Below are 22,764 nucleotides of genomic sequence, written 5' to 3'. Positions count from 1 at the left end.
CTCTGCCAGAGACCCTTCAGTGGCAATCTGTGGGCGACAATCCCTCATCTGCTTCAGTCCCCAGGAGGCTCTGCACATCTCTCAGGGCTGGAGTCACCAGGCCGCCACTCTCTCTGACCCACGCAGGACAAGCCTGCCCACCCTACTGTCAGTTCAGGCCCCGTCTCCTCCAGGAAGCCTTCCCAGTCTACCATCCCGAGACACGCAGACTGAGCCAGGGGCGACTCAGTGCCCGCAGCCCCCGAGGCTCCCCCTACCACGGAGCGCCCAGGACGAAGCAGGTGGTGGAGAGGCGGGGCCCGGGCCCCGTGGGTCCAGGTGCAGACCGCACACCGCCCCTTGGCAGCGTGACACGTTCTTGCCTCGCTTCACCTGCAAAATGGAAAATAACGTTCCTCCAGACGGGGCTCTGAGAACTAGATCAGGTGGCACGGGCCCAGCATCTGCGCTCGGGGTAGCCGCCGCGGTTACAGTGATGTCACCGCGCCCTCCACCTCCCCCGCCCACGGCTCTCCGGAGCCTCTCCCCAAGCCACGCCCCGGATGTCCCGCCTCCCGAGGTCGGAGGTCCTCGCGTATTGGCCTCTCCGAACAAACATGGCGGCGCCCTTCTCAACTTCACGCATCTGCTCTATCGCAGCCAATCAGAGGAAAGATGTTTCTGGATCCCGCCTCCTTCGGTTGAACCACTGGCCAATAAGGGCACAGTACGGAGTTCACCACGGAAAAGGCAAAACCAGCCGGCCCAATGGCTGTGTACCAGGACTAGGCTCCGCCTCTCGTTGACCGGCCCCCGCTCGGCAAGGGAAGGAGCGGCAGCGCTTCGAGGTGGGTGCCCGGGGCTCGGCCGTGAAGGCCGAGCTGGGCAGCGCAGCGTTGGGGGCGAATGTGGTGTCGCCGTCGATCCCGCAAACTCTGTACCCACGCTCCATTTAGACTCTTTAGGACCCCTGGCCTCCGCGTCCTTCACGTATAGCGGGTGGCCCGGGAAAGCTGGAACCCTCAGGGCGCATGCGCCGCCTGGCTCCGGCGTCCTTGGGGTCAGAGGTCATGGGGAAGGTCGTAGAAGGTAGTGGGTTGGGTGCCTGGGACTGAAACCAGTGGTCAAAAGAGGGGCCCACTGGAGGTCACAGGCCAGGAGGGACCCTTTTGGGTTCTGGCGAAGTGCCAGGCTTTTTGCTCACCCCTTGGGGTGTATGAGGCCCCTAAGTCTCATGCCCCCCTTTCCCAGTTTTGCAGGTTATAAGCCAGAGGCCAGGTGGATCACCTGCCAAAAGTCTGTCAGCATTCTGGGGAGTTCCGAAAGGGCCTGGGAGTGGGGAGAGGATTGCACTCTGAGTAAGGGTTTCCAGCAGGGAGACTGCTTGTGGACTGGGGGAGTCACTTTACCAGGACAACAGGACAGTTCCCATGTCCTCTGAGGTAGAACCTGGTACAGTTAACTTACAGTGGGAGCTGGTAGTGGTTGCTTTTGTTATTTTGTGAGGACGAGTTGGGGAGGGGAGATAGGTAGAAGGAACGTAGGGTCCATGGAATTCCTGGAGCCTTAGCCCAGCAGAGCTGGGTCAGGTTGGAGGACTGGAAAGTTTGTGCCCAGGAACAGGAAGGTCATCATGGTGTGTGAGGGCCCAGAATGTCACCTCTGGCCCTGGGGCAAGTGCCAGGGATCCTGGGAGGTCAGTTCTCAATCCTGCACTTTCTCCGTTTTATTCCCTCAGATGCACTGCCTGACCATGCCCACGCTGCTGCGGGCCCTGGCCCAGGCTGTGCGCACAGGTAGGACCAAGGGAGCCTTCCTTAAGAGTGGGAAAGCCCATTCTGTCCTGAGGTCACAACCACAGCATCTCCCCTCCCCTGTAGGACATCCCAGTGGCCGGAGCCTTCATAGCAGCACAGTGGCAGCGACCTACAGTGAGTAGTGGGGTGGCCTCCAGCCTAGGTTTTCCTGATGGAGGCCCTGCCAGAGGCTTGGGAGGACACAATTCTGGTCCTGAGCTTCAGTTTCCCCTCTAAAAATGAGCTGATGCTGGGAGTGGTGATGCACACCTGTAATCCCAGCAGTCCTAGGAGGCTGAGGCAGGAGGATCACAAGTTTGAGGTCAGCCTGGGCAACTTAGTGAGACCCTGTCTTAAAAATAAAAATGGTTGGGGTGTAACTCAGTGGTAAAGTGCCCCTGGGTTCCATCCCCAGTACTGAAAAAAACAAAGGATGATGGTAGAGATGGACCGAGATTCCTGGGAGCAGATCTGCATTGCAGTGGCGAGGGAGAGTGGTGTTGGTATTCCTCTGTGTGTGGTGGGCAGGGGGCTGCGGGTGTGAGTAATGGGTGCCTGGACCTCTGCATCAGGATTACTCAGGAAGGTAAGGACCAAGCCCTTACCCACTTGTGCTCCTCTTTAAAGCCTTGCTTGAGGGTCCTGAGGGCTGAAGGGCCACCTAGGCACAGGGAGGAGTGAGTGAGCTTTGCCCAGCTCCAGGCTGACCTCCCAGATCCTTGCTGAGGCTGGGAAAGGTCAGGGAATGACCAGACCCTGGGTGCCCAACTGTTACACCTAGGAGTGAGGCCAGGCCTCATCTTCCTGAGCTGGACTCCTCACCTCCTACCCTGGCCCGTGCCTGCCTCCCTGCAGAGTATGTGAACCTGCAGGAACCCGAGATGGACATGAAGTCGATAACCGACCGGGCAGCGAGGACCCTGATGTGGACTGAGCTCTTCCGAGGTGAGTCCTGGGAGGGCAGGGCGGGAGCAGGCGAGGCCATGCTGGGGAGGAGGACGGCCCACACTGTGCCTGTGCTACCCACAGGCCTGGGCATGACCCTGAGCTACATGTTCCGGGAGCCGGCCACCATCAACTACCCGTTTGAGAAGGGCCCGCTGAGCCCGCGCTTCCGTGGGGAGCATGCGCTGCGCCGCTACCCGTCTGGGGAGGAGCGTTGCATCGCCTGCAAGCTCTGCGAGGCCGTCTGCCCTGCCCAGGTGAGTCCCTCCTTGACCCTGCACCCCTCCCCAAGAGTGGGACTGCCAGGCCTTGTTGCCCGAGTGTCGTGAAGCAGCGTGGTAGCAGAGGCCAGCCTTCAGCCCGTGCGGCTGCGTGGCACGTGTGGTGCCTGACTCGTGTCGGTCAGCAGTGAGGCTCGGGCACAGGGTTCCTGGGGTGGCACCGGAGGTGTCCACTTCTCCCCAGAGGGAGCATCAGCTTCAGGAGCTCTGTGTGCCATCCTCCTCTGGACCCACAGGGGAACAGAAGCCCCCATCCCTGAGGCCATCCCTTACAGCTCTGGCTTTGGGTGGCGGTAGAGGACACCCTGGAGTAGGGGCCCTTGGGTAGAAGCAAAGAGGCAGACTTCCTGGGCCTGGTGTGCCCAGCAGGAGCCTGGCAGGCTGTCCTTACTCAGTCCACATGGCGGCCACCTTCCAGTATCTGTAGCTCGGGGTAACTCCTGGCCACATCCCAGCTGGTCTCCTGGACCACTCCGGGCCCTCCAGGCTGGGAGCTGTGGCTCCATTGTTTCTCCTCCAGCCACTGGGAGCACACAGGAGTGTCCCCACGCAGCAGCCCTAGTAAGAGCTGACGCCTGTAATCCAGAGACGCGGGAGGATGGCAAGTTTGAGACCAACCTCGGCAGTTCAGAAAGAGACTTCAAAATTTTTAAAAGGGCTGGGGAAGTGGCTCAGTGGTAGAGTGCGCTGGGTTCAGTCCCTGATAGTCATGGCTTCACGTGGTGGATGCTGTTTAGAGAAAGGCCCTGCCTCGAGCTCACTCCTCTTATCTTCTCATTTAATCTTTATTAACACAAGCAGGTAGAGGCTATGTGTCCATTTTCACAGGCACAGAAAAATGAGGCTACCAGCTAAAGATCCCGCTGTGAGTAGTGAGAGTGGCTCTTCTGGGGTAGGCACGAGGGTCAGGCGTCCTTGAAGGTCCTCTGGTGTGGGAGGCCCCAGGCCACCTTTCTTTCTCCCAGCTGTGCCCCAAAACCCCTCAGACTCACGCACCTGAGTGTTGTTATCCGTCACATGGGGATAAGTGGACCTAAGGCCACTCACTGCTCAACACAGCAGACAGTTACTGGGCACTTACTCCAGGGCGAGACCCGGTAGGGCTACTGTTCTGCAGTGAAGAGAGCGGACAGCAGCCCCTCCAGGGCCGTTCTGAGCAGGAGGTAAGGCAGTCACAGAGAGCACGGAGGTGTTTCTGGGGCAGGTGCTGAAAGAAAACGGACAGAAGCTGGCCGGGCAGGCGTGAGGGCCGCCCTTAGGAGGGGTGGGAAGGGTCAGGGAACTGCACAGATGCCAGGGGTAGGAACGAGCCCCGAGGGTTACACCTGGGGCCAGGACATGGCTGGCAGTGTCAGTGACCAGTGGCCACTCCCCCAGGCCATCACCATCGAGGCTGAGCCCAGGGCTGACGGCAGCCGCCGGACCACCCGCTATGACATCGACATGACCAAGTGCATCTACTGTGGCTTTTGCCAGGAGGCCTGCCCTGTGGATGCTATCGTTGAGGTAAGCCGGCCCCAGGTGGGAGCAGCTGGGGCAGAGGTCCTGGGAGGGGTCCCACCTGGCTGAACCTCTGCCCCCCACAGGGTCCAAACTTCGAGTTCTCCACGGAGACGCACGAGGAGCTGCTGTACAACAAGGAGAAGCTGCTGAACAATGGGGACAAGTGGGAGGCCGAGATAGCGGCCAACATCCAGGCCGACTACCTCTACCGGTGAACTGGCGGAGCACCCGGGCCCCTGCTGCCAATAAAAGAGCCCCATCTCCCTTGCCGCCTCCTGTCTTCATCCAGCGTCCAGGGCAGGACTGCCCCCTGCCAGTGAGGTCTCTGGATTCCTCCAGGCAGGTGAGGGCCTGGTCCACCAGCGCCATTCTTTCGGTGGGTTCTGCTACCTACATGCTCTGCATCAGTCTAGCAAAGCTAACCCAGCCTCCTGTAGGACCCCATGGCCCATCAGACCCTCTAAGGGTTGCCAGAGGCCACAACCTCCCCGACACCTATACACCTTCCCCAAGGTGAGCAAAGCCCAAGGTTGCCTTGGGCCTGCTGCCCCACAGTCAGGGTGTTCTTGGGAGTAGGGGGAAGCCTGCTCTGTGACAGTCACGAGCCAGTGACACAGACCTGCTGCCCCTGAGCTGGCCTTTTTTCCACATCCCCTTTCCTCCCTAAGTTCCCCACATGAGCTGCTGGCTTCACAACTTCCCTGTTCACAGTCCCAGCAAAGGAGGGGGTGGTCCCTCCAGCTGCACACAGGCCCTGTGCCTGTGTAATCACCCAGAGTAGCCCCTTGAACTTCACCACCTAGAGAGGTGAAGTGACTTGTCTGGGTCCCTTAGCACACATCTGTCCCGGGTCTGAGAGACCTTGGGTCCCCTCCCCCATGGTTCACAAAAATGCTTTTTGCATAACACTCTTCTCCCAGGATGCATCTTGGAAAGCAAGAGGTGTTCCTGGACCACAGTATGGGAAATGCCCAAGTGTGCCCTCCCCTCAGTAGAATGTTGGACATTCAAGGCTCGGAGAAGAGCTGCAGCACTGAAACCCAGCCCCCAGCCCATTCCCAGGGAACCCGTTGGCTCGGATCCCCTTCTAATACCTGGTCTAGTTCCCAGGCTGGCTTTTGTCATCTCCTGATGCAGAAGTGACACAGGCTCTGCTTGGACCCCACCGAGAGCCAAGAATTGAGGGGCCCTGGCATGCTGTAGAACTGGGCACAGGGATGAGATGTAACTGCAGGAAGCAAATGAAAGAGCAGAACCCGGGAAGCGTCTGGGTGTCCAGACCACAACTAGTTCTGGTGGCTGCCGGAAATAGACCTCTTTCCAGGAACAGTCCCAAGAGGCAGGTCACCTCTAATTTAGCTTTTCCAGTCACCATTAGCTCCTGATGTGGAGCCTACTTGGTACACAGATGCAGTCCTTGAATTAGACGAGAGGCAGGCGGCATCGGCTGGTAGGTGGTTCTCACTCATCTGGGGTGTGTCCAGGCCTCAGGAGCAGCCAGAGGGTGGTTTTGTGACCATGGTCGAGTTCTGTTTTCCGCCTGCACTGCAGAGGATTGGCCTGGGGCCCTATGGCACTGCGATTGGTCCTAGTGAAGGCCTTTCTTATCCCCAGTTGGAACTGACGTGGAACCCAAGCACATGTCCCTCCTTTTCCTGAGGATGCTGACCTTGGCTGTGACTTCCCAGGGGTAGTTCTGGGGCTCCTCTCCCATATTCCCAACCCTCAGAGGCCCTTGCTCACAGAATGGGGTTCAAGGGTCACCAGAGGTGAGGGGCCCTCCTCCCCCTGGTTCCTGGTGGGCACAGTCAGTCTGTCCAAAGTGCAGGCAGCTGAATGGTGGTGAGTCCCAGTTTCCAGGCACTGGAACTGATGATCCTCATGCACATGATTAGGAGCAAGGTCACCAGGACACCCCTGGCGCAGTGCCTGTCAAGCCACGCTCAATATGCTGTGCTCTGTGCAGTCACTCCATCCCCACAAGGGCAGAGCCCTGGGCCTGGCTCAGCCTCCTATCCTGGGTGGTCAGAAGCAGGAAGGTGTAAGCGCGGGGTAAAGGGGTTGTGTGCTGGGGAGGGCGAGGTCATGGACCTTGGCCACAGGTCCAGCGAGTCCTTCAGGTGGGAGGCGGGGGGCCCCATTCCCTAGGCTGGAGTTGGGCAGACCTGGCGCCTCCCGGCCCCGGCGCGGCTGGTCCGTTATCTCCGCTCTGGGGCCTACGCGCCTCAGCAGTCTGCAGCCGCTCGCGCCGGATTCGGAGGGGTGTGGGCGGGGCGTCGCGGGCCCCGCCCCTGGCCCCTCCCCGAGCGAGCCGCGAGGCGGGGTGCACAGCCCAGGCGGAGAGCCGAGCGGCGCGGCGCGCGGGTGAGTGCCCGCCCCAGCCTGCCACCGCGTCCCTGCCCCGGGAAGGGGTCCCGGCGACCCACCCAGCTGAGTCGAGGAGGCAGCGCTGGCGGCGTCCGCGGTGCTGAGGGCCCAGGAGGCGATTAGGAGAGGCAGGAGGCTGGGTGTCGGCCCCCTACAACTTTCGAGGCCGCCTCTGCCAGGCCTGCGCTCCGAGTTTCCCCGCTGCGCTGCATCTTGCTCAGAGGGAAGGATCCATTCTACAGAGGAGGCAGCAAAGCGCCCCCAAGTAGGAAGTGGCAGGACCAGAGACCGCCGGGTCACAGGGACCCCAGGGCCCTGCAGTCTGGAGGGGAGGGGTGGCGGACCTTCTCCCGCCGTCGCCCGCGGGCAGAGCCGGGGAGAGGAGTCGCTGGATCTGTGAGGCTACACGATGACCAGAGGCACCTTCATTTGCTCTGTAATCTGGCAGGGTCTCCCCTGGCTGGGCCAGGGGCCAGGGGGAACAGGGTGGAGCTGGCCGACAGAGGCCAGGTCTGCAGCCCGCTCTGAGCGGGACTGCCAAGCCTGCCGCCCTGGTCCTGCTTCCTGCCTGGCCTGGCCACCAGCTGGCCATGTTATCTTGGGCTTGCTTCTCCCGGTTTCAGTTGACCCATCTTTAAGACATGGCTCCAGCGCACCTCCCCCAGAGTCACTGTTAGGGATTCGCATTAGGTAGTATGGGTGAAGGGTGGGTGAAGGGGACCTATGGGGGGTCTTTGGTTATTTTTGTCATCTCTTCACTTAGAACCTGTCTCTGCAAGGGTGACCAAGTCGCAAAGAGGAAGTAGAGGCTCAGAGAGGGCAAGGGACTTGCTCAATGTCACACAGTGTGACGGTGTCACAACCTGGGTAGGGCCCCCAGTCCTGATTCCTTGCCCTCTGCCTGTGGTCAGAATCATGTTCTTGAGTGAGGAAACCCGCAGCCTCCTGCCACCCTTTGCTGTCCAGGGCCCTGCCCTCAAGAGTTTGCTCCTTTCCCAGGCTGTGGACGGGCCTGTGGTCTCCTATTCAGAATTGCGGAAACCAGGCCCGGGGCATGCCCCATGGCTCATGGCCCCACAGCAGTGGGTGCACACTGTGCCAGTGGCTCCCCTCTGGGTGTGTGTGGGGTCCTCACCCTTGTCTCTCCCTGCTAACTAGAGAGCTAAGGAAACTTGGGACCTGGGACCCAAGAGCAGTTGGCGCAGCAGGCAGAGAGGTAGTGCAGCAGGTTCCCGGCAGGGTCGCCTGGAGGTCCCCGGCCCTCTCCTCCCAATGTTGGAGCAAGGCACTGCCAGGTCCTTCCCTCCCTTTCAGTTTCATTTTTGTTGATTTCGACACCTGGAAGACTGTCCCCAGTCCCTACGGGCAAGGGATGCAGCAGTGGCCTGCACCTCAGGGGATGGTCCCACTGCTGAAGATACCCTTCCCCAGCCAGGCCCTGCTCCTCCCTGAGCCCTGGGAGAACCAGTAGAGAGAGCCACCATACCGCTCAGCATCATGTTACTACAGGCAGGTGGGAGGGTCCTGGCTGTCCCTGGGGACAAGCCCCATCCCGGCCCTGGTGCTGCCTGTCACAGCGGATGGTTTGGGTACCTAAAAGCAAGCCTGGAGGTGGCCCTTTGCCTGGGTGCTAGGGATAAGCAGGGTCTCAGGTGAGGGCAGGCCAGAGAGAGCTTGAATAGAGGTGTGAGCAGAGCCAGTGTCACCTCAGTGCTGGGTGGGGACAGGGACAGGGTGGGAGCAAGTGAGCTCGCCAGAGAGCTTGAGGCTGGACTGGACTCATGCTCAGTTGCAATGCTTACTTCCTGTGTGACCCAGCACCCAATTGCCCCTTCCTGGGCCTCAGTGTCCCCTCTGTCACATGGGGACTGTAGTCACACCCTCTGGATGACATTAGCAGAGGAACGTGAGATGCCCGTTGGGGCGGGAACTGTCTGGCTGACCCTCACCCGCTCTCACCCGCCCGCAGGACCATGGGCTCTATGTTCCGGAGTGAGGAGGTGGCCCTGGTCCAGCTCTTCCTGCCCACAGCGGCCGCCTACACCTGCGTGGGCCAGCTGGGCGAGCTGGGCCTCGTGGAGTTCCGAGACGTGAGTGGGCTGGCCAGCGGGGTGGCGCTCCACCCTTGGGCATTGCTGCTGGGTGGGCTGCTCATCTGGGCCTCCATGGGGACCCATAATCGCCTCTGACCCCATGTGCATCGCAGCAGCCCTGGCCACTGGTCCTGTGTTCTCAGGAAGCCCACGCCTGAGGCTTCCAGGCACATGGGGTGTCCGGAGGGCTCATGGGGTGCTCGTCCCCTTTTTGAAGAAGGCGGCTAAACCTGAGGAGAGCCAGGCCTCAACCCAGGGTGGGGACCTCCCTGGGCCTCTCCCTGGGACGCTGACCCCTCCATGTGGCAACCGTAGCTCAACGCGTCGGTGAGTGCCTTCCAGAGACGCTTCACGGTGGACATTCGGCGCTGTGAGGAGCTGGAGAAGACCTTCAGTGAGTTGGCCCAGGCCGGCTTTATGAGGCGGCACTGGGCAGGCGTGGAAAAGGCAGGAAGGAGGTGCAGGCAGGGCCCCTATCTGTGGTGCTCCGGGCAGAGGGCCCAGGGGAGGGCTGGCTTGAGGGAGTGTGGGGATCTTGTCCTGTGGGCTTTGGGAGCCACGAGGGCTCTAAGCAGATGAGGGGCATGGACAGAGCGTGCTCCCGAGTGATGGACAGGCTGGGCGGAGGCCAGGGTGCAGGGCTGTGCTCCCCAAAGCAGCAGCTGCTCCCTGGACCCAGGCAGTAGCAACCTACCCTAGGCCGAACATGGCGTCTCTCCGGGAGGTGCCTGTGGCACCAACATCCAGCCCCTGCCTCTGGGTTGGGAGGATGGAGTGGTTAGCCGGACCGACGACTCTAAGATGATCAGCCCAGCAGGCTGACCTCAGTGGGGCTCTGTCCCAGGGCGGGGCAGTGGCCAAGGGACAGGAGCGCAGAGTCACCCAGGGAGCGAGCAGAACTGCGGGGATAGAGGTTTGCCCTGGGTTTTTCTGGGACTTTCGGGCTTGGCGAATTAGGTAGCAGGTGGCGATGGAGTTTGGGGCACACGGGATCCCCCAGGTGCGAGCTAATCCTTGTCTAGCAGTGGACATTAGCCAGTGTGGCCTCTGCTGAGCCTGCCCTCTGTGCTCAGCCTTTCTGCAGGAGCAGGTGCAGCGGGCTGGCCTGGCGCTGCCCCCTCCCGAAGGGAGGCTGCCAGCACCCCCGCCTCGCGACCTGCTGCGCATCCAGGAGGAAACAGAGCGCCTGGCACAGGAGCTGCGGGACGTGCAGGGCAACCGGCAGGCACTGCGGACCCAGCTGCACCAGCTACAGCTACACTCGGCCGTGCTGCACCAGGACCAGGGCCCTCCGGTCAGCTGCAGCCTGGGCGGGCCGGGTGGGGGGAAGGGAGGCCAGGCCCCACCTGGGCCGGCTCATGATGTCTCCCACTCCCAGCTGGCGGCTGCCCTCACCGATGGGCCCTCTTCAGAGAGAACGCCCCTGCTCCCGCCCCACCAAGGGCCACACCAGCACCTGAGGGTCAAGTGAGTGAGGATGACCTCTTGTCCTTTCCCATCAGCCCGGGAGCCCTGACTCCTTGCCCTGTGCTCCTCCCGCCCTCAGCTTGCTCCTCCCTGAGGCCGGGAGCGGTGGGCAGTCCCAAGTCCCTGCCAGGGGGTTCTGCCCTTCCCGCCCTGCACTGGGCTCTCCTGGCAGGGTGGGAGGTTGGAGCCCCCTCCATTCCTGGCTGGCAGCTTCGTGGCAGGTGCCGTGGAGCCCCACAAAGCTGCGGCCATGGAGCGCCTGCTCTGGAGGGCCTGCCGCGGCTTCCTCATCGCCAGCTTCAGAGAGACCGAGAGGCCGCTGGAGGACCCGCTGACGGTGAGCTGCCAGGGCCAAGCGGGGGGATCCTGCGGGGACCGAAGTCCAGGGTGAACGGAGCACTCTCGCAGGGTGAGCCTGTGACCTGGATGACCTTCCTCATCTCCTACTGGGGTGAGCAGATCGGACAGAAGATCCGCAAGATCACAGACTGGTGAGCCACCCGATCACACCGGCCACCTGCCTGCCCCCGCCCTGCCTGGCTCTGGGCACTTGCTAGCCTTCCACGTCACTTCCACCCAACCTGTCAGCTCGCCCAGCGAACTCCCTTCTGACTGTCCCCTCCTCTGCCAGCTTCCACTGCCACACCTTCCCGTTCCTGGAGGAAGAGGCGGCCCGGCAGGGGGCCCTACAGCAGCTGCAGCAGCAGAGCCAGGAGCTGCAGGAGGTGGGTGCCCACCCCTCCAGCCCCTGCCCGCCTCCTCCCCGGCCCCTGCTGACCACCCACTCTGGCCCCAGGTCCTCCGAGAGACAGAATGGTTCCTGAGCCAGGTGCTGGGCCAGGTACAGCAGCTGCTGCCGCCGGGGCAGGTGCAGGTCCGCAAGATGAAAGCCGTGTACCTGGCCCTCAACCAGTGCAGCCTGAGCAGCACGCACAAATGCCTCATCGCCGAGGCCTGGTGTGCCGCGCAGGACCTGCCCGCCCTGCAGCGGGCGCTGCACAGCAGCTCGGTGAGCGTGGCTCCCAGGGCTTGCCCCGGGGCCTCCTGCCAGGGCCTCCTCCACCTCCAGCGCCCGCAGCACCTGCCTCTCTCCCTCTCCTCCCAGCCGCCTCCTCCACGGGGTTGCCCAGGCGGCCCCCTTGCCCACCCACCTTTGAATTCCCAGAGTCCCTGTGATGGCTGCACAGGGAGCTGTCAAGTGAAACCGTCCTATCAGGCTCCAGCAACCTGGCCATGTGGCCCTAGGCCTGTAGGGAGCCTCAGGCCCTTGGTGGGTGGACCTCGGGCCCCAGGGCGTCAGCACACACTGCTGGTGCTGCTCACAGGTGGGCCGGGTCCCTCTCCCGGGCCCCTGATGGAAGGGGCACCTTCCTTCTCAAGCAGTTTCCAGTCCAGGTGTGTCTTCGGCCTCCTCAAGGCCCCCTAACTTGGGTCAGGAAAGGGGCTGCCCAGGGTCCCTAGGCCTCCACATGCATCTCACCTCTCCCCTGGGCGTTCCAGAGCGAGGCTGGAGTCAGCGCCGTGGCTCACCGCATCGCCTGCAGGGACATGCCCCCGACCCTCATCCGCACCAACCGCTTCACGGCCAGCTTCCAGGGCATCGTGGACGCCTACGGTGTGGGCTGCTACCAGGAGGTCAACCCTGGTGAGAGCCAGCGGGCCCTCCCCCTGACCAGCCCTTGGACCCTCTGTCCGGGCTTTGGGAGGCCCAGCTGCCCCACGGGCGCAAGCCTGGGGTGGGGTGGGGTGGGGCTGCTGGTCGTGCAGCCCAGCCGGGCCTTCGGGTTTGTTTCCGGCGAGCTCCCTGGGTTGAACTCGGAGGGGAGCCACATGGGCTCGTGTGACAGGCTTGGTGGCAAGGTGGCTCAGGCTTGAAGTCTGCCCACTCACTTTCATGGACTCCTTGGTTTATCTGAGCCTCCGTTTCTCATCTGTAACTTGGAAATGGCGGAGACCTTGCTGGGAAGGTTGACAGCCATTAGGGGCTGCCGGGTGCCGGCTGCTGGGTGGGTGCACGGGCTGCGTTTCTTAAGAAGTTTGGCTAATGCTGTCCTAGTTTCTCACTGATGGGGACATTCTGGCGTAAGTGGTCTGTCAAGGGAGGTGATCCCAGGAGAGCAGGAAGGGCCGGGGTTGGGGAGGAGCCTCTCCTTGGACACTGCTCTCCCACGGTGGCCACTGCCTCCAGATAAGTGGAGGCCCAGGTGCCCCACTGCCACTGGGTCAAGGCCTGGCCCGTAGCATGGCTGGGACGTGGTGGGGCCTCATCCAGTGGGCAAGAGGCAGGTTGCAGGTGCCGTCGTGGTGCAGGCAGGATGCGAGGTGGGGTCTGAGTCCGATGTCTTTCCCTTGGGCCTTGGGGGCCGCAGGTTCTTTGGGGCCAGCGTCCCAGGGCTTGATCCGGCCCCACCTGCTTTCACCCATTCCATGGTTCCTCCTGCTGGCAGACGCCAGTCCCGCCAGAGCAAGCCACAGCCTCCTGACACGCACAGTGGCAGCTGGCCCTCGGGCAGTGGCCCGGGAAGGCCTGGTTTGCCGGGCTGCCAAAGCACAGCAGCACCGATGCAGCTTTAAAGGCAGATGCAGCCTCAGGTCCGGCAGGCTGGACGTCCAGGACCCAGGCATCGGTGGGCAGGCTCTTCTGAGGCTGCAGGGGAGACTGTTCCGGGCCTCACCCCTGGACTTGTAGATGGCCATCTTCTTCTTTGAACTTTCCCTGTGTTTTCCCTGTGGTGCTGAGGACAGAACCCAGAGCCTCACACGTGCTGGGCAGGCGCCCCGCCCCGCGCGGCCACGCGGGTCCACCCTGTGTCTGTCCAGAGTTCCCTCTTCATAAGGACGCTGGCCATGTTAGATCAGAGCCTACCCCAATGGCCTGGTCTTATCCTGACCACCTCTGTAAAGACGCTTGTCCCAGTGAGGCCTGGGGAGTTAGGGTGCAGATCTTTTGGGGGTTACTCTTCAGCCCACGTAGGCTGTGTGTATTGGAATCGGCACCCACATGAGGATTTTTCCAATCGTACTGAAGGGAAACAGACTTCAGAGATTCAGGGACTGGCTTGACCTTCTGGATCTTTCTGTGTGGTCTCCAAGATCACCTCTGGGCGCTCTGTCCTCTGCGGTTCTTAAAAATAGCAGCAGCTAGGCATGGCGGCTCGCACCTGTAGCCCCCTATACTCAGGAGGCCAGATCTAGCCTCAACCTGGACAACAGGGAGGTCCTGTCTCAAAAATAAATTAAATAATTAAATAACTTTTCCTCAAGAGCCTGTGGCCCGCCAGGTCCTGCCCATGAACACTCATTTATAATAACCCTGTGGAGGGCCATTACTGTTCTCTCCATTTTACAGATGGGAAGCAGGCTCAGAGAGGTTAAACAGCAAGCCCAAGGTCACACAGCTTATCAGTGGCAAAATCCAGATTGCCAACAAATGGTGTCCTTGCCTTACAAGTGCCCCTTGGTGGTTGCTGGGGTCCTAGGCATGGGCTGGGGGCCTCTGTCATTTGTGGTCCTCAAGGGAACAGATGCCCACCTCCTGCGTGGGGCCCTGGCTGAGCTGCACCCCTCTGCCTGCAGCTCCATATACCATCATCACCTTCCCCTTCCTCTTCGCCGTGATGTTTGGCGACGTGGGCCACGGGCTGCTCATGTTCCTCTTCGCCCTGGCCATGGTGCTTGCTGAGAACCGGCCAGCTGTGAAGACCGCGCAGAATGAGGTGTGCCAGCAGGGGCCTGGCAGGACGGGGGGCGGGCCAGGCAGGCAGCCCCTGACCGCCTGGTCCCCCAGATCTGGCAGACCTTCTTTGGGGGCCGCTACCTGCTCCTGCTCATGGGCCTGTTCTCCGTCTACACCGGCTTCATCTACAACGAGTGCTTCAGCCGCGCCACCACCATCTTCCCCTCGGGCTGGAGTGTGGCCGCCATGGCCAACCAGTCAGGCTGGAGGTGAGCCTGTGGCCCCAGCAGCCCTGGGCCCCGGCCCCCCAGGCCCCGTGTGCCCTGACTGCTTGCCCACCGTTGCCCCAGTGACACGTTCCTGTCCCAGCACCCACTGCTCACCCTGGACCCCAATGTCACTGGTGTCTTCCTGGGACCCTACCCCTTTGGCATCGACCCGGTGAGTCCTGCGACTGCAGCACCAAGTTGGCGGCAGCCACGGGGAGGCTGGGCAGGGAGTCCAGCCTGTTCGCTCCTTCCTCTGGCAACCGGCAGCAAGCGCCTCCTGTGTGCCGGGCCCGCTGGGCCTGTTGCCATCCTGGGGTGAGCAGAGGCCTGGAGGTGCAGCTGCAGCACATGCTGAGCCCTTTCTCTTGGTGACTTTTTGTATGGTCCAAGTGACAACCCTGGGTGCCCGTTAGCATGAACCCGGGTACAGACTAGGAAGCCGAGGCCCGGGCCGCATGCCCACGGCCGCCCAGCTGGAGGAGCTGGGCTTCAGCGCAGGTTGGCGTCCTCTGCGGCCCCTGGTGGCAGTGGTAGAGTCCTGAGGGGGCCGACAGAGCAGCAAGGAGCAGGGGCTCCCTGAGTGGTCCCTCCCCCAGGTCTGGAGCCTGGCCACCAACCACCTGAGCTTCCTCAACTCCTTCAAGATGAAGATGTCCGTCATCCTGGGGGTGACCCACATGGCCTTCGGGGTGCTCCTCGGAGTCTTCAACCACGTGTGAGGGCAGCGCTCCAGGGGGTGTGGGTGGTCGGCGGGCAGGGGTGGTCCCGGTGACCCTGCCTGTTCCCCGCAGGCACTTCGGCCAAGGGCACCGGCTGCTGCTGGAGACGCTGCCTGAGCTCATCTTCCTGCTGGGCCTCTTTGGCTACCTGGTCTTCCTGGTCGTCTACAAGTGGCTGCGCGTGTCGGCGGCGGGGGCCGCCTCTGCCCCCAGCATCCTGATCCACTTCATCAACATGTTCCTCTTCTCCCGCAGCCCCACCAACCGGCCGCTCTTCCCCGGGCAGGTGCGCTGGCCAGGCGGTGGCTCGCACCCCTCACGGGGACCCTGCAGACGGCGGAGCATGGTGTGGGCCGAGGCCCCAGGGGCGGTCAGGGGTGGCAGGAAACTGAGCGGCAGCTCAAGGGCATCCCGCCTGCAGTGCCAGCAGGGGAGCCCGGGGACCTGGGGGGCTGCGTCTCTGCGCTGGGGAGTGTGGCCCCTCCTGAACGGCCGCCCCTCCTGCAGGAAGTGGTGCAGCATGTGCTGGTGGTGCTGGCCTTGGCCACGGTGCCCGTCCTGCTGCTGGGCACACCCTTGTATCTGCTACACCGGCGGCTGCGAAGCCGCCACTCACCAAGGCCTGCTGTGGCTCGACAGGTAGCAGCCGGCAGCACGCGGAGGGGGCTGGTAGGCGAGGCCACTGTCAGGTGGTCCCCCAGCCTGGCTTGCCTGCAGGCAGGCTCCCTGGGGCGGGGGCGGCTCCTGACACTGCCTGCTCCCGCCCTCCACCCCAGGACCAGGAAGAGGACAAGGCCGGGCTTCTGGACTCCCCCAGCGCTTCCGCTTCCGAGAAGGGCTGGAGCTCTGACGAGGAGAAGGCGGGCTGCGCAGGGGACGAGGCGGCCGAGGTGGGTGCAGAGCCTTCCTGAGGGGCAGGTGCTGCGGCCCTGCCACCCGCTCACTGCCATCCTCCCGCAGCTCGCCGCCTCCGAGGTCCTGATGCACCAGGCCATCCACACCATCGAGTTCTGCCTGGGCTGCATCTCCAACACGGCCTCCTACCTGCGCCTCTGGGCGCTGAGCCTGGCCCATGCCCGTGAGTGGCTTGCAGCTGGTGGGCAGCCAGGGCAGCCTGCACCCCGCCCCACTCTCACGCAGCAGCTGGCTGGATGACCTGGGCAGGTCCCTTCCTTCTGGGCCTCAGTATCCCCTCTGGTCCCTGGGAGGGCCCCAGGGGCAGGAGGGCACCCCCGCCTGTCCCCACCTCCCTCCCTCCCTCCCTCTGCAGAGCTGTCCGAGGTCCTGTGGGCCATGGTGATGCGCGTGGGCCTGCGCATGTGCGGGGAAGTGGGCGTGGCGGCAGTGGCGCTGGTCCCCATCTTCGCAGCCTTTGCGGTGATGACAGTGGCCATCCTGCTGGTCATGGAAGGGCTGTCTGCTTTCCTGCACGCCCTGCGGCTGCACTGGTGAGCACCGCTCCCCCGCGCTGGCTGGGTGGCAGGGTGGGCGGGGCTCCCCTGACCAGCCTCCCCCTTGGCCCCCAGGGTGGAGTTCCAGAACAAGTTCTACGCGGGCACCGGCTACAAGCTGAGCCCCTTCACCTTCGCCATCCAGGAGGAATAGCGCCCCCTGCGGGCCAGGCCCCCGCCCTCCTTACCTTCCCGAGGCAGAAAAGGAATAAAGAGCCCCAAGCCCAGGAACAGGCTCTGGCCTTCCTCCTTCGGACACCAGGGGCTGGGCTGACGCCAGAAGGGCAGGGTCCTGGGTACCCAGCTCCCACCAGCTGGCCACCTCCAGTCCCTGTGCCCATCTCCCTCACGTCCTCTGTGGGGAGTGCTGGTGTAGGGGTAGGGCCTCAAGAAGTGGGGCAAGGACCCCCAGGAGCACACCTGCCAGGATCCAGACTGGGCATGAGAGGGGGAGGGGCGATTCCAGCACATTCTAGCTTAGACTGTCTTTCCAGCCAGCCAGGGGAGTGAGCACCCTGTCCTTGGAGGTAAGCAGACTGGCTGGCACCTCTGTTCCACACCTGGTGTGGGTGACCAAAAGCTTGAGGCACTGAGTACAGCAGCAGGGACACCAAGCCTGACCTGGTGGCTCCATGCAGAATCATGGGTCTCCCACCCTGGGCCAGAGTCCTGCATGGAAGGCAGGAGCTGTCCAGAGCAGCTGAGGACTTGCCCAGGGCCCTGAGGGTCAGAGGGCTCACGCCCCATCCCTCCCTCAGTGGTGGTCTGCCCCTAGTCATCCTCCCTGCATGATGGGTGGGGTGGGGGTGGCCTCCGCAGGTCCCCTGGGGTGTGCCAGTGGGAGGCGACCCCAGTGCTTCTCAAGAGGCCTGGATTTTTCCAGCCAACAAGCTGCAAGCTGGTTCTTCCAGCTTTGAGGCCAGCGACACCCTGGGCACAGTGAGCTGGCCATGGCTATGGCTGTGGCCAGCTGCTGAAGGGGCCTGTCCCTTTGATCTTGGACTGCCCTGTTTAGGACCCCAGAGGCCAGGGGTGTGTGCAAGGGGCTGTGGAAGTTTCACATGCCTGGAAGACTCTGCCCAGAGAAAGGTGGCAGTGCCTGGCTAGGAACAGGGACTGAGGACCTGGACCAGTTGGTGGCCTTGATCTCTGGGAACAGAGCTGAGCTGAACAGACCTTGCAGGGACAACCAGAGGAGATGCTCAGTCAAATGGGGTCTTCCAGGGAGACACCAGTGGGCCTGCCCCCAACAGACACCTGCACGTCTGGGCTGAGCAGAGTTGTTCCCGTGGAGACAGCACATGCCTGGTCACCTGCCTTGAGGACTAGCAGTGACCAGGCCAGGCTGATGGCTCAAGTTTACAGTCTGGGGAAGACCGGCCAGTCAGCCAGCACCCCGGGGACAGCTGAGCTGCATGCAGAACGGGAACAGGGAGCTTAATTAACTGCTCCATTTTTAAAAGAAGGATTTAGAAAGGCGTGAGAGGGTGACGTGAGCTGACAGGACTGTGAAGGAGCCCATCATCTGGAGACCTGACCCAAGGGGCAAGGGACTTGTAAGCAAGCTGGAGCTGTTTAAGTGTGGCTAGAGCCAGCCAGGGTCAGGGCAGCAGGGCCAGGTGACAGGAGACCTTCATTCTAAGTGGTCAGTGAGCAGCTACTGGAGATCACACATCCAGTCCTGCTCGAGAGTGAAGCAAGCGTCTAGACGGGGAAGGTAAACGGGGAAGAGCAGGAGTCCCTCCTGCCTCACCCACCTCTTGGTTCGCTCCCCAGACAGCCACTGCCCCGGTTTCCTCTGCTGCAGCAGGAGGCACAGCGCTGGGTGAAGTCAGTGAGGTAACAGGCTGTCCCAGGGCCAGCATGCTGGGCGAGACCCCATGGGACTCAGAAGGTGCTAAGAGCAGACCCTGGGGACAGGGAGTCCAGAGGAAAACCAGAGTATAGCGGGCAGACAATCAAGTGTCACAAGGAGGAGAGTCAGATGCGCCTGCCCCCAGCTAGGCCAGGGCCAGCAGGACGGGGCACTGCCTTCTGGAACCTCCCTGGGGCACGTGAGGTAAGAGGCGCCATCCCCAAGGTTAGGACACATCCGGAGCAACAGCCTGAGGTTGAGTCTTAATTTTATTATTTATCTGTGTAGTACAGTCTCTGTGGTAGCAGAAATATATGCACAAAAAGCAATTCAGAGTTTGGAGTAAAAAAAAAGTCTGCTAAAATCGACCCACTGGACATTAATGCATGTGATTCACAGCTCTGCTCTGTCCCCCACCCCTACCCCACATCTGTGCTGCTGTCTCCCAGAGTGACATCAGGGACATGGTGGGGGTGAGGCTGGGAATGCTGGCCCAGGCCAGGGACAGCGTGTGGGGGTGGAAGGATTCCCTGGGGAAGCTGCCTCTGGCCAGGCAGAGGGAAGGAGAGAGGGGCAGGGGGGCCGGAGTTAGGAGGGGCGTGCAGGGCGCATCCAGCTACAGAGAAGTTCGTCCACGTGCCAACACGTGCACAGCAGGCTCAGGAGGCCGCGGCCATCTGTCCGCAGAGCTCCCGACAGCTCCTGGGCAGCCCGCCTCTCTAGCAGCCGCCTTCTGCCCAGAGGCACGGGCTGCCCGTGGAGCACTTCACAGTGTGTCCACTCACTCGTGTCCCTCGGGAGCAAGAGTGTCTACATCACATCGTCACCTACAAAAATCCTGGTCACAACGTTCACCAGTATATTAATGATAAATTTTTTAAAAAACAACAACATTAACCAAAGTACCTGCAGGAACATCTCGCTCCTGGGGCGGCCGAGCCACTGGAAGCCTCGCGCCCCGACGGAAGGCCGTCTTGGAGGCCGCGCTACTGTTCTACTGACTACACTTCCGCTCCCAACCTCGTCCAAGTCCTAGTGAAACCATAAACAAGGTGTGAAATAAACGTCACTCCACTTTAATAGTCTCCAGTATCATACACATCTGTCCAGAGGCGCCGGGCCTTCGTGCTGCAGGGGCCGCGGCTGCAGCGCAGAGGGCCCGGCTCGCAGCCTCCCGCAGTCCAGTGGTGCAGGGCTGCTCCTCCCGTCACACCCCCAGCTTCCTCTTCTGGTCGAAATAGGCATCGAATCTGGCGTGAGCATACTCCTGGGAGAAACGGACAAAGAGAAGCCTCAGCCAGGGCCACGCTGCCTGGCCCTGCCCACGCGGCCGGCCAAGAGGACCACAGCACAGGGTGGCCCATGCTGCAGGCTACTCTGAGGACACCGACTGCTGAAGCTCTCAGCAGTGTCCCCACACAGCCTTATCTCAAAGCCAAGGGCAGTCGGCGCCACTCAGGAAGAACCCCCCCCTCTACAATCCTGGCCCTGGGGCAGCTCACAGGCCCGTCTGCCCAAAGCAGTAAGGTCCTGGTACACACACGTGACAGCTCCTCCTTGAACACAAAGGTCCCAGAGTGAGGAAACAGGGCCAAGGTTAACTGCAGAGGATGCCCTGGTTTCTGGCTCGCTGGCAGCTGTCACAGAGTGCTACAGGGAGTGGAAGGGTTGCACCGGCTATTTCTGCACCGCCTGTCAAGCTGCTCTTTCCTGGGTTCGCTCTGTCGGTCCAGCCGTGTGCACAGCCCTTTCTAAGGACCCACTTCTAAGCACCCAGGGGATTTCACTGTCACTTTTTTTTCTGTACTGGGGATTGAACCCAGGATGCCTAACCACTACCACGTCCCCAGCCCTCCTCTATATTTTACTTAGACAGGGTCTCACTAATGCTGAGGGTCTCACTGTGTGACTGAGGCTGGCTTCCTTGCTGCCCCCAGAACTGGCACTCCCACCGACCTGCCCTGTCACTGACAGGCTGTCCTAGAGCAGCACGCCCAACCAACACGCTCCAGCTGGCTCTGGCTCCCGAGTGGCTCGCTCCGTCCCACGGCTGAGCTCTGGCTCTGGACCTAACACAGCACACCACCTGCCCATCAGTAAGCATCTGGGCTGCCTTCCGCTTAGGAGTCTTAGAACTAACGGTGCTGCTGGCCGTAGTGGTGCAGGCCTGGAATCCCAGCAACTCTGGAGGCTGGGGCATTTGGATCACAAGATCGAGGCCAGCCTTGGCAACTTAGCATGACCCTGTCTCAAAAAATATAAAGGGTCGAGATGTGGCTCAGTGGTAAAGTACCCTGGGCTCAACTCCCAAAAAAAATAAAGGGTGCTGTGAGCATTTGAGCACCAGCAGCTGTGGCCTGCCTAGTGTGTGTAGGGCCCTGGGTCCCAGTTGCGGCATTGCCAAAGAAGAAAACGGGTGAGGGAGCGGGAGTGGGGCGCTTCCCTTCTGATGCACTCACTTGTCTGGCTCTTTGCATCTGCGGGTTCCGCATTCACGAACCAAAAATATCCAGGAAAAACCTGCATCTGTGCGGAATGTGTGGACTTTCCCTTGCCATCCCCCAGGTCACTGGTGACCAACATACCCACAACGTCGCGCTGCGTTATGAGGCAGCACAGGAAGATGCACGTGGGCCTCACAGCAGGGACGTGGGCGCCGCGGGTCCTGGTGTGCTGGGGAGGGGTTCCGGACCCAGCCCGCAGGCACTCCAGACACCCCTCTTACCGTGCTCTGCAGGACTGAGGAAATCTTTGCCTAGATCATGAAACTTTTTCCTTATAGAAGCTTAACAGTTGGGCGTTTACAAGTTAACGGTTGGCATAGCATGGGGTCCAGGGTTTCTGTTTCCCACGTGACTCTGGTTGTTTCCACATCTTTTTTTGAAGTGAATTACTTTGTGTAAGTGTGACTGTGGACTGAGCCTGGGGAGCTCTACCACCGAGCCACATCCCTAGTCGATTTTCTTTTTAGAGACAGTGTCATGCTAAGTTGCTGAGACTGGCCTTGAACTTGTGATCCCTCTGCCTCAGCCTCCCGAGTAGCTGAGATTACAGGCAGCTGCCACCATGCCCAAGCATTCTTATTATGCATTCAATCTTAACATGGCTATTTCTTATACCAGTTTTGGTCATTTTTATCTTCCAATGAATATCTTCATCTACATTGTCAAATGTGCTGGTACAGGGACTGGGCTGGGGCTCAGTGGTAGAGCACTTGCCTAGCACGCGTGAGGTACTGGGTTCGATTCTCAGCACCATATAAAAATAAATGAAATAAAGATACTGTGTCCATCTACGACTAACAATATTTTTAAAAAGTTTTTAAAAATGTGCTGTTCTATCCTTTACACTTCTAGAAGACCTACAGAGACACCTCCTCTCTGATGCCCTATGTTGGTACTGTGTCTCTTTTTTCCTTGTCCAGTCTCAAACTTGGAATCCTTCTACCTCAGCTTCCTGGGTCAATGTGACTGCAGACGTGTGCCACTGCACCCACTAGGGGTTTTCTAGACACCCTTCTATTCTCTAGAAATTCATTTTTTCTAGAAGTTAATTAAGTTTCCACTGAGAACACATCCTTTATTATTTCAATCCTTTAAAATTTATTAAGACCTGTTCTTTGGTTCAGCTATATACTGTTCCGTACTCACTAGGAAGAGTGGTTCCTGCAGGTGAGTTCTGATAAAGATCGTCAGGTGAAGTGGGGCCAGTCACAGGTAAGCTGATGACTGCCTGCCTGCCCCTCACAGGAGCCGGGACATCTACTCTAACTGTGCACTTGCCTCCTCTCCTCTTGGTTTCATCAGTTCTGTTTCATGCCTTTTGCAAGACAGGTGGAGGCACACTTAGTATTTTACACCTTCTTGATGAACTGACGTTATTACAGAACACCATTCTCATCTCTGGTAATATTTTTCCTTCTGAAGTCGGCTTTGTCTTACAGTATCATCTGACCAGGACTCCAAATCTGCTTAAAAAACCCAAATTTCCTCTTATTTATTTGCCTAATGGTGTCTTTGCACTACCAAACCCTCTGCTGAGATAGGAGTGGAAATCGCCTTGTACCAGACTGAGGATAACAAGCAGCCCCACCCCCGTCCCAAGGTAAGGGAGCCATGAGACCAGACTTGTGTTGTATCCTCCCAAGACAAAGCCCCAGCACAGTAGCTTATCTAGTGGTGGAAATGGTGTCAATGTCAAGGGCAGTTCTTCAGGTTAAAATGACAGCCTAAGTTGGTACGAGCATAAAACAGGAGATCAGCACCGATACTTATCAAAAGCACCAGCTTCCAACTCCATGCTGAGCATTACAGGCAGGCGTGAGGAGCGAACAGATGCACACACCCTTGGCGGCACAGGGAAG

General features: G+C 60.7%; 3 protein-coding genes across 22 annotated transcripts in view; 2 read left to right on the top strand and 1 right to left on the bottom strand.

Moving 5' to 3' along the window:
- Positions 1-724: 724 nt before the first annotated feature.
- Positions 725-4,769, top strand: Ndufs8 (NADH:ubiquinone oxidoreductase core subunit S8). Of its 9 annotated transcripts, none has more exons than XM_047516900.1 (8): positions 725-827; positions 1,718-1,775; positions 1,860-1,910; positions 2,191-2,259; positions 2,631-2,720; positions 2,805-2,977; positions 4,379-4,507; positions 4,588-4,769. In XM_047516900.1, the coding sequence occupies exons 2-8, from the start codon at positions 1,718-1,720 to the stop codon at positions 4,717-4,719; spliced, it is 702 nt and encodes a 233-aa protein (XP_047372856.1). In that variant the 5' UTR covers positions 725-827; the 3' UTR covers positions 4,720-4,769. The 9 variants fall into 9 exon arrangements, with proteins under 9 accessions (XP_047372856.1, XP_047372860.1, XP_047372857.1 ...); XM_047516901.1 differs by lacking the exon at positions 725-827 and adding an exon at positions 862-1,039; XM_047516902.1 differs by lacking the exon at positions 725-827 and adding an exon at positions 1,095-1,337.
- Positions 4,770-6,817: 2,048 nt separating this feature from the next.
- Positions 6,818-19,637, top strand: Tcirg1 (T cell immune regulator 1, ATPase H+ transporting V0 subunit a3). 5 transcript variants are annotated; one of them, XM_047517457.1, is made up of 21 exons: positions 6,839-6,868; positions 7,635-7,738; positions 8,841-8,961; positions 9,280-9,358; positions 10,038-10,258; positions 10,343-10,431; positions 10,642-10,768; positions 10,840-10,922; positions 11,063-11,156; positions 11,228-11,440; positions 11,932-12,076; positions 14,008-14,147; positions 14,219-14,376; positions 14,458-14,548; positions 14,973-15,091; positions 15,168-15,381; positions 15,603-15,734; positions 15,872-15,985; positions 16,056-16,173; positions 16,366-16,543; positions 16,622-19,635. In XM_047517457.1, exons 2-21 carry the CDS (start codon positions 7,707-7,709, stop codon positions 16,698-16,700), a joined length of 2,547 nt encoding a protein of 848 aa, XP_047373413.1. In that variant the 5' UTR covers positions 6,839-6,868; positions 7,635-7,706; the 3' UTR covers positions 16,701-19,635. The 5 variants fall into 5 exon arrangements, with proteins under 5 accessions (XP_047373414.1, XP_047373413.1, XP_047373416.1 ...); XM_047517456.1 differs by lacking the exon at positions 6,839-6,868 and adding an exon at positions 6,881-7,136; XM_047517458.1 differs by lacking the exon at positions 7,635-7,738 and having other exon boundaries at positions 6,818-6,868.
- The window catches only part of Chka (choline kinase alpha), a 55,035-nt gene continuing 50,923 nt past the window's right edge, over positions 18,653-22,764 (bottom strand). For 7 of the 8 annotated variants that reach the window (XM_047517461.1, XM_047517467.1, XM_047517462.1 and 4 more), the window contains one exon: positions 18,653-19,668. In XM_047517461.1, coding sequence (XP_047373417.1) covers positions 19,609-19,668 — 60 coding nt within the window. In that variant the 3' untranslated portion in view covers positions 18,653-19,608. The remainder of the gene's footprint in view (positions 19,669-22,764) is intronic. The other variant, XR_007103952.1, reaches the window with a different exon arrangement.

Source organism: Sciurus carolinensis, chromosome 11 (genome assembly GCF_902686445.1).
Source record: "Sciurus carolinensis chromosome 11, mSciCar1.2, whole genome shotgun sequence".
NCBI classification, from domain to species: domain Eukaryota; kingdom Metazoa; phylum Chordata; class Mammalia; order Rodentia; family Sciuridae; genus Sciurus; species Sciurus carolinensis.
Note: the sequence above shows the minus strand (reverse complement) of the source record. Positions and strands in the feature narration are given on the sequence as shown.

Coding starts and splice junctions, on each gene's coding strand:
- Tcirg1 (XM_047517457.1), top strand. CDS start 7,707: ATGTCACACAGTGTGACGGTGTCACAACCTGG. Junction 8,962..9,279: donor GCCTCGTGGAGTTCCGAGAC/GTGAGTGGGCTG, acceptor TGGCAACCGTAG/CTCAACGCGTCGGTGAGTGC. Junction 11,441..11,931: donor GGGCGCTGCACAGCAGCTCG/GTGAGCGTGGCT, acceptor TGGGCGTTCCAG/AGCGAGGCTGGAGTCAGCGC.
- Ndufs8 (XM_047516898.1), top strand. Junction 2,260..2,630: donor AGCAGATCTGCATTGCAGTG/GCGAGGGAGAGT, acceptor GCCTCCCTGCAG/AGTATGTGAACCTGCAGGAA. Junction 2,721..2,804: donor GTGGACTGAGCTCTTCCGAG/GTGAGTCCTGGG, acceptor TGCTACCCACAG/GCCTGGGCATGACCCTGAGC.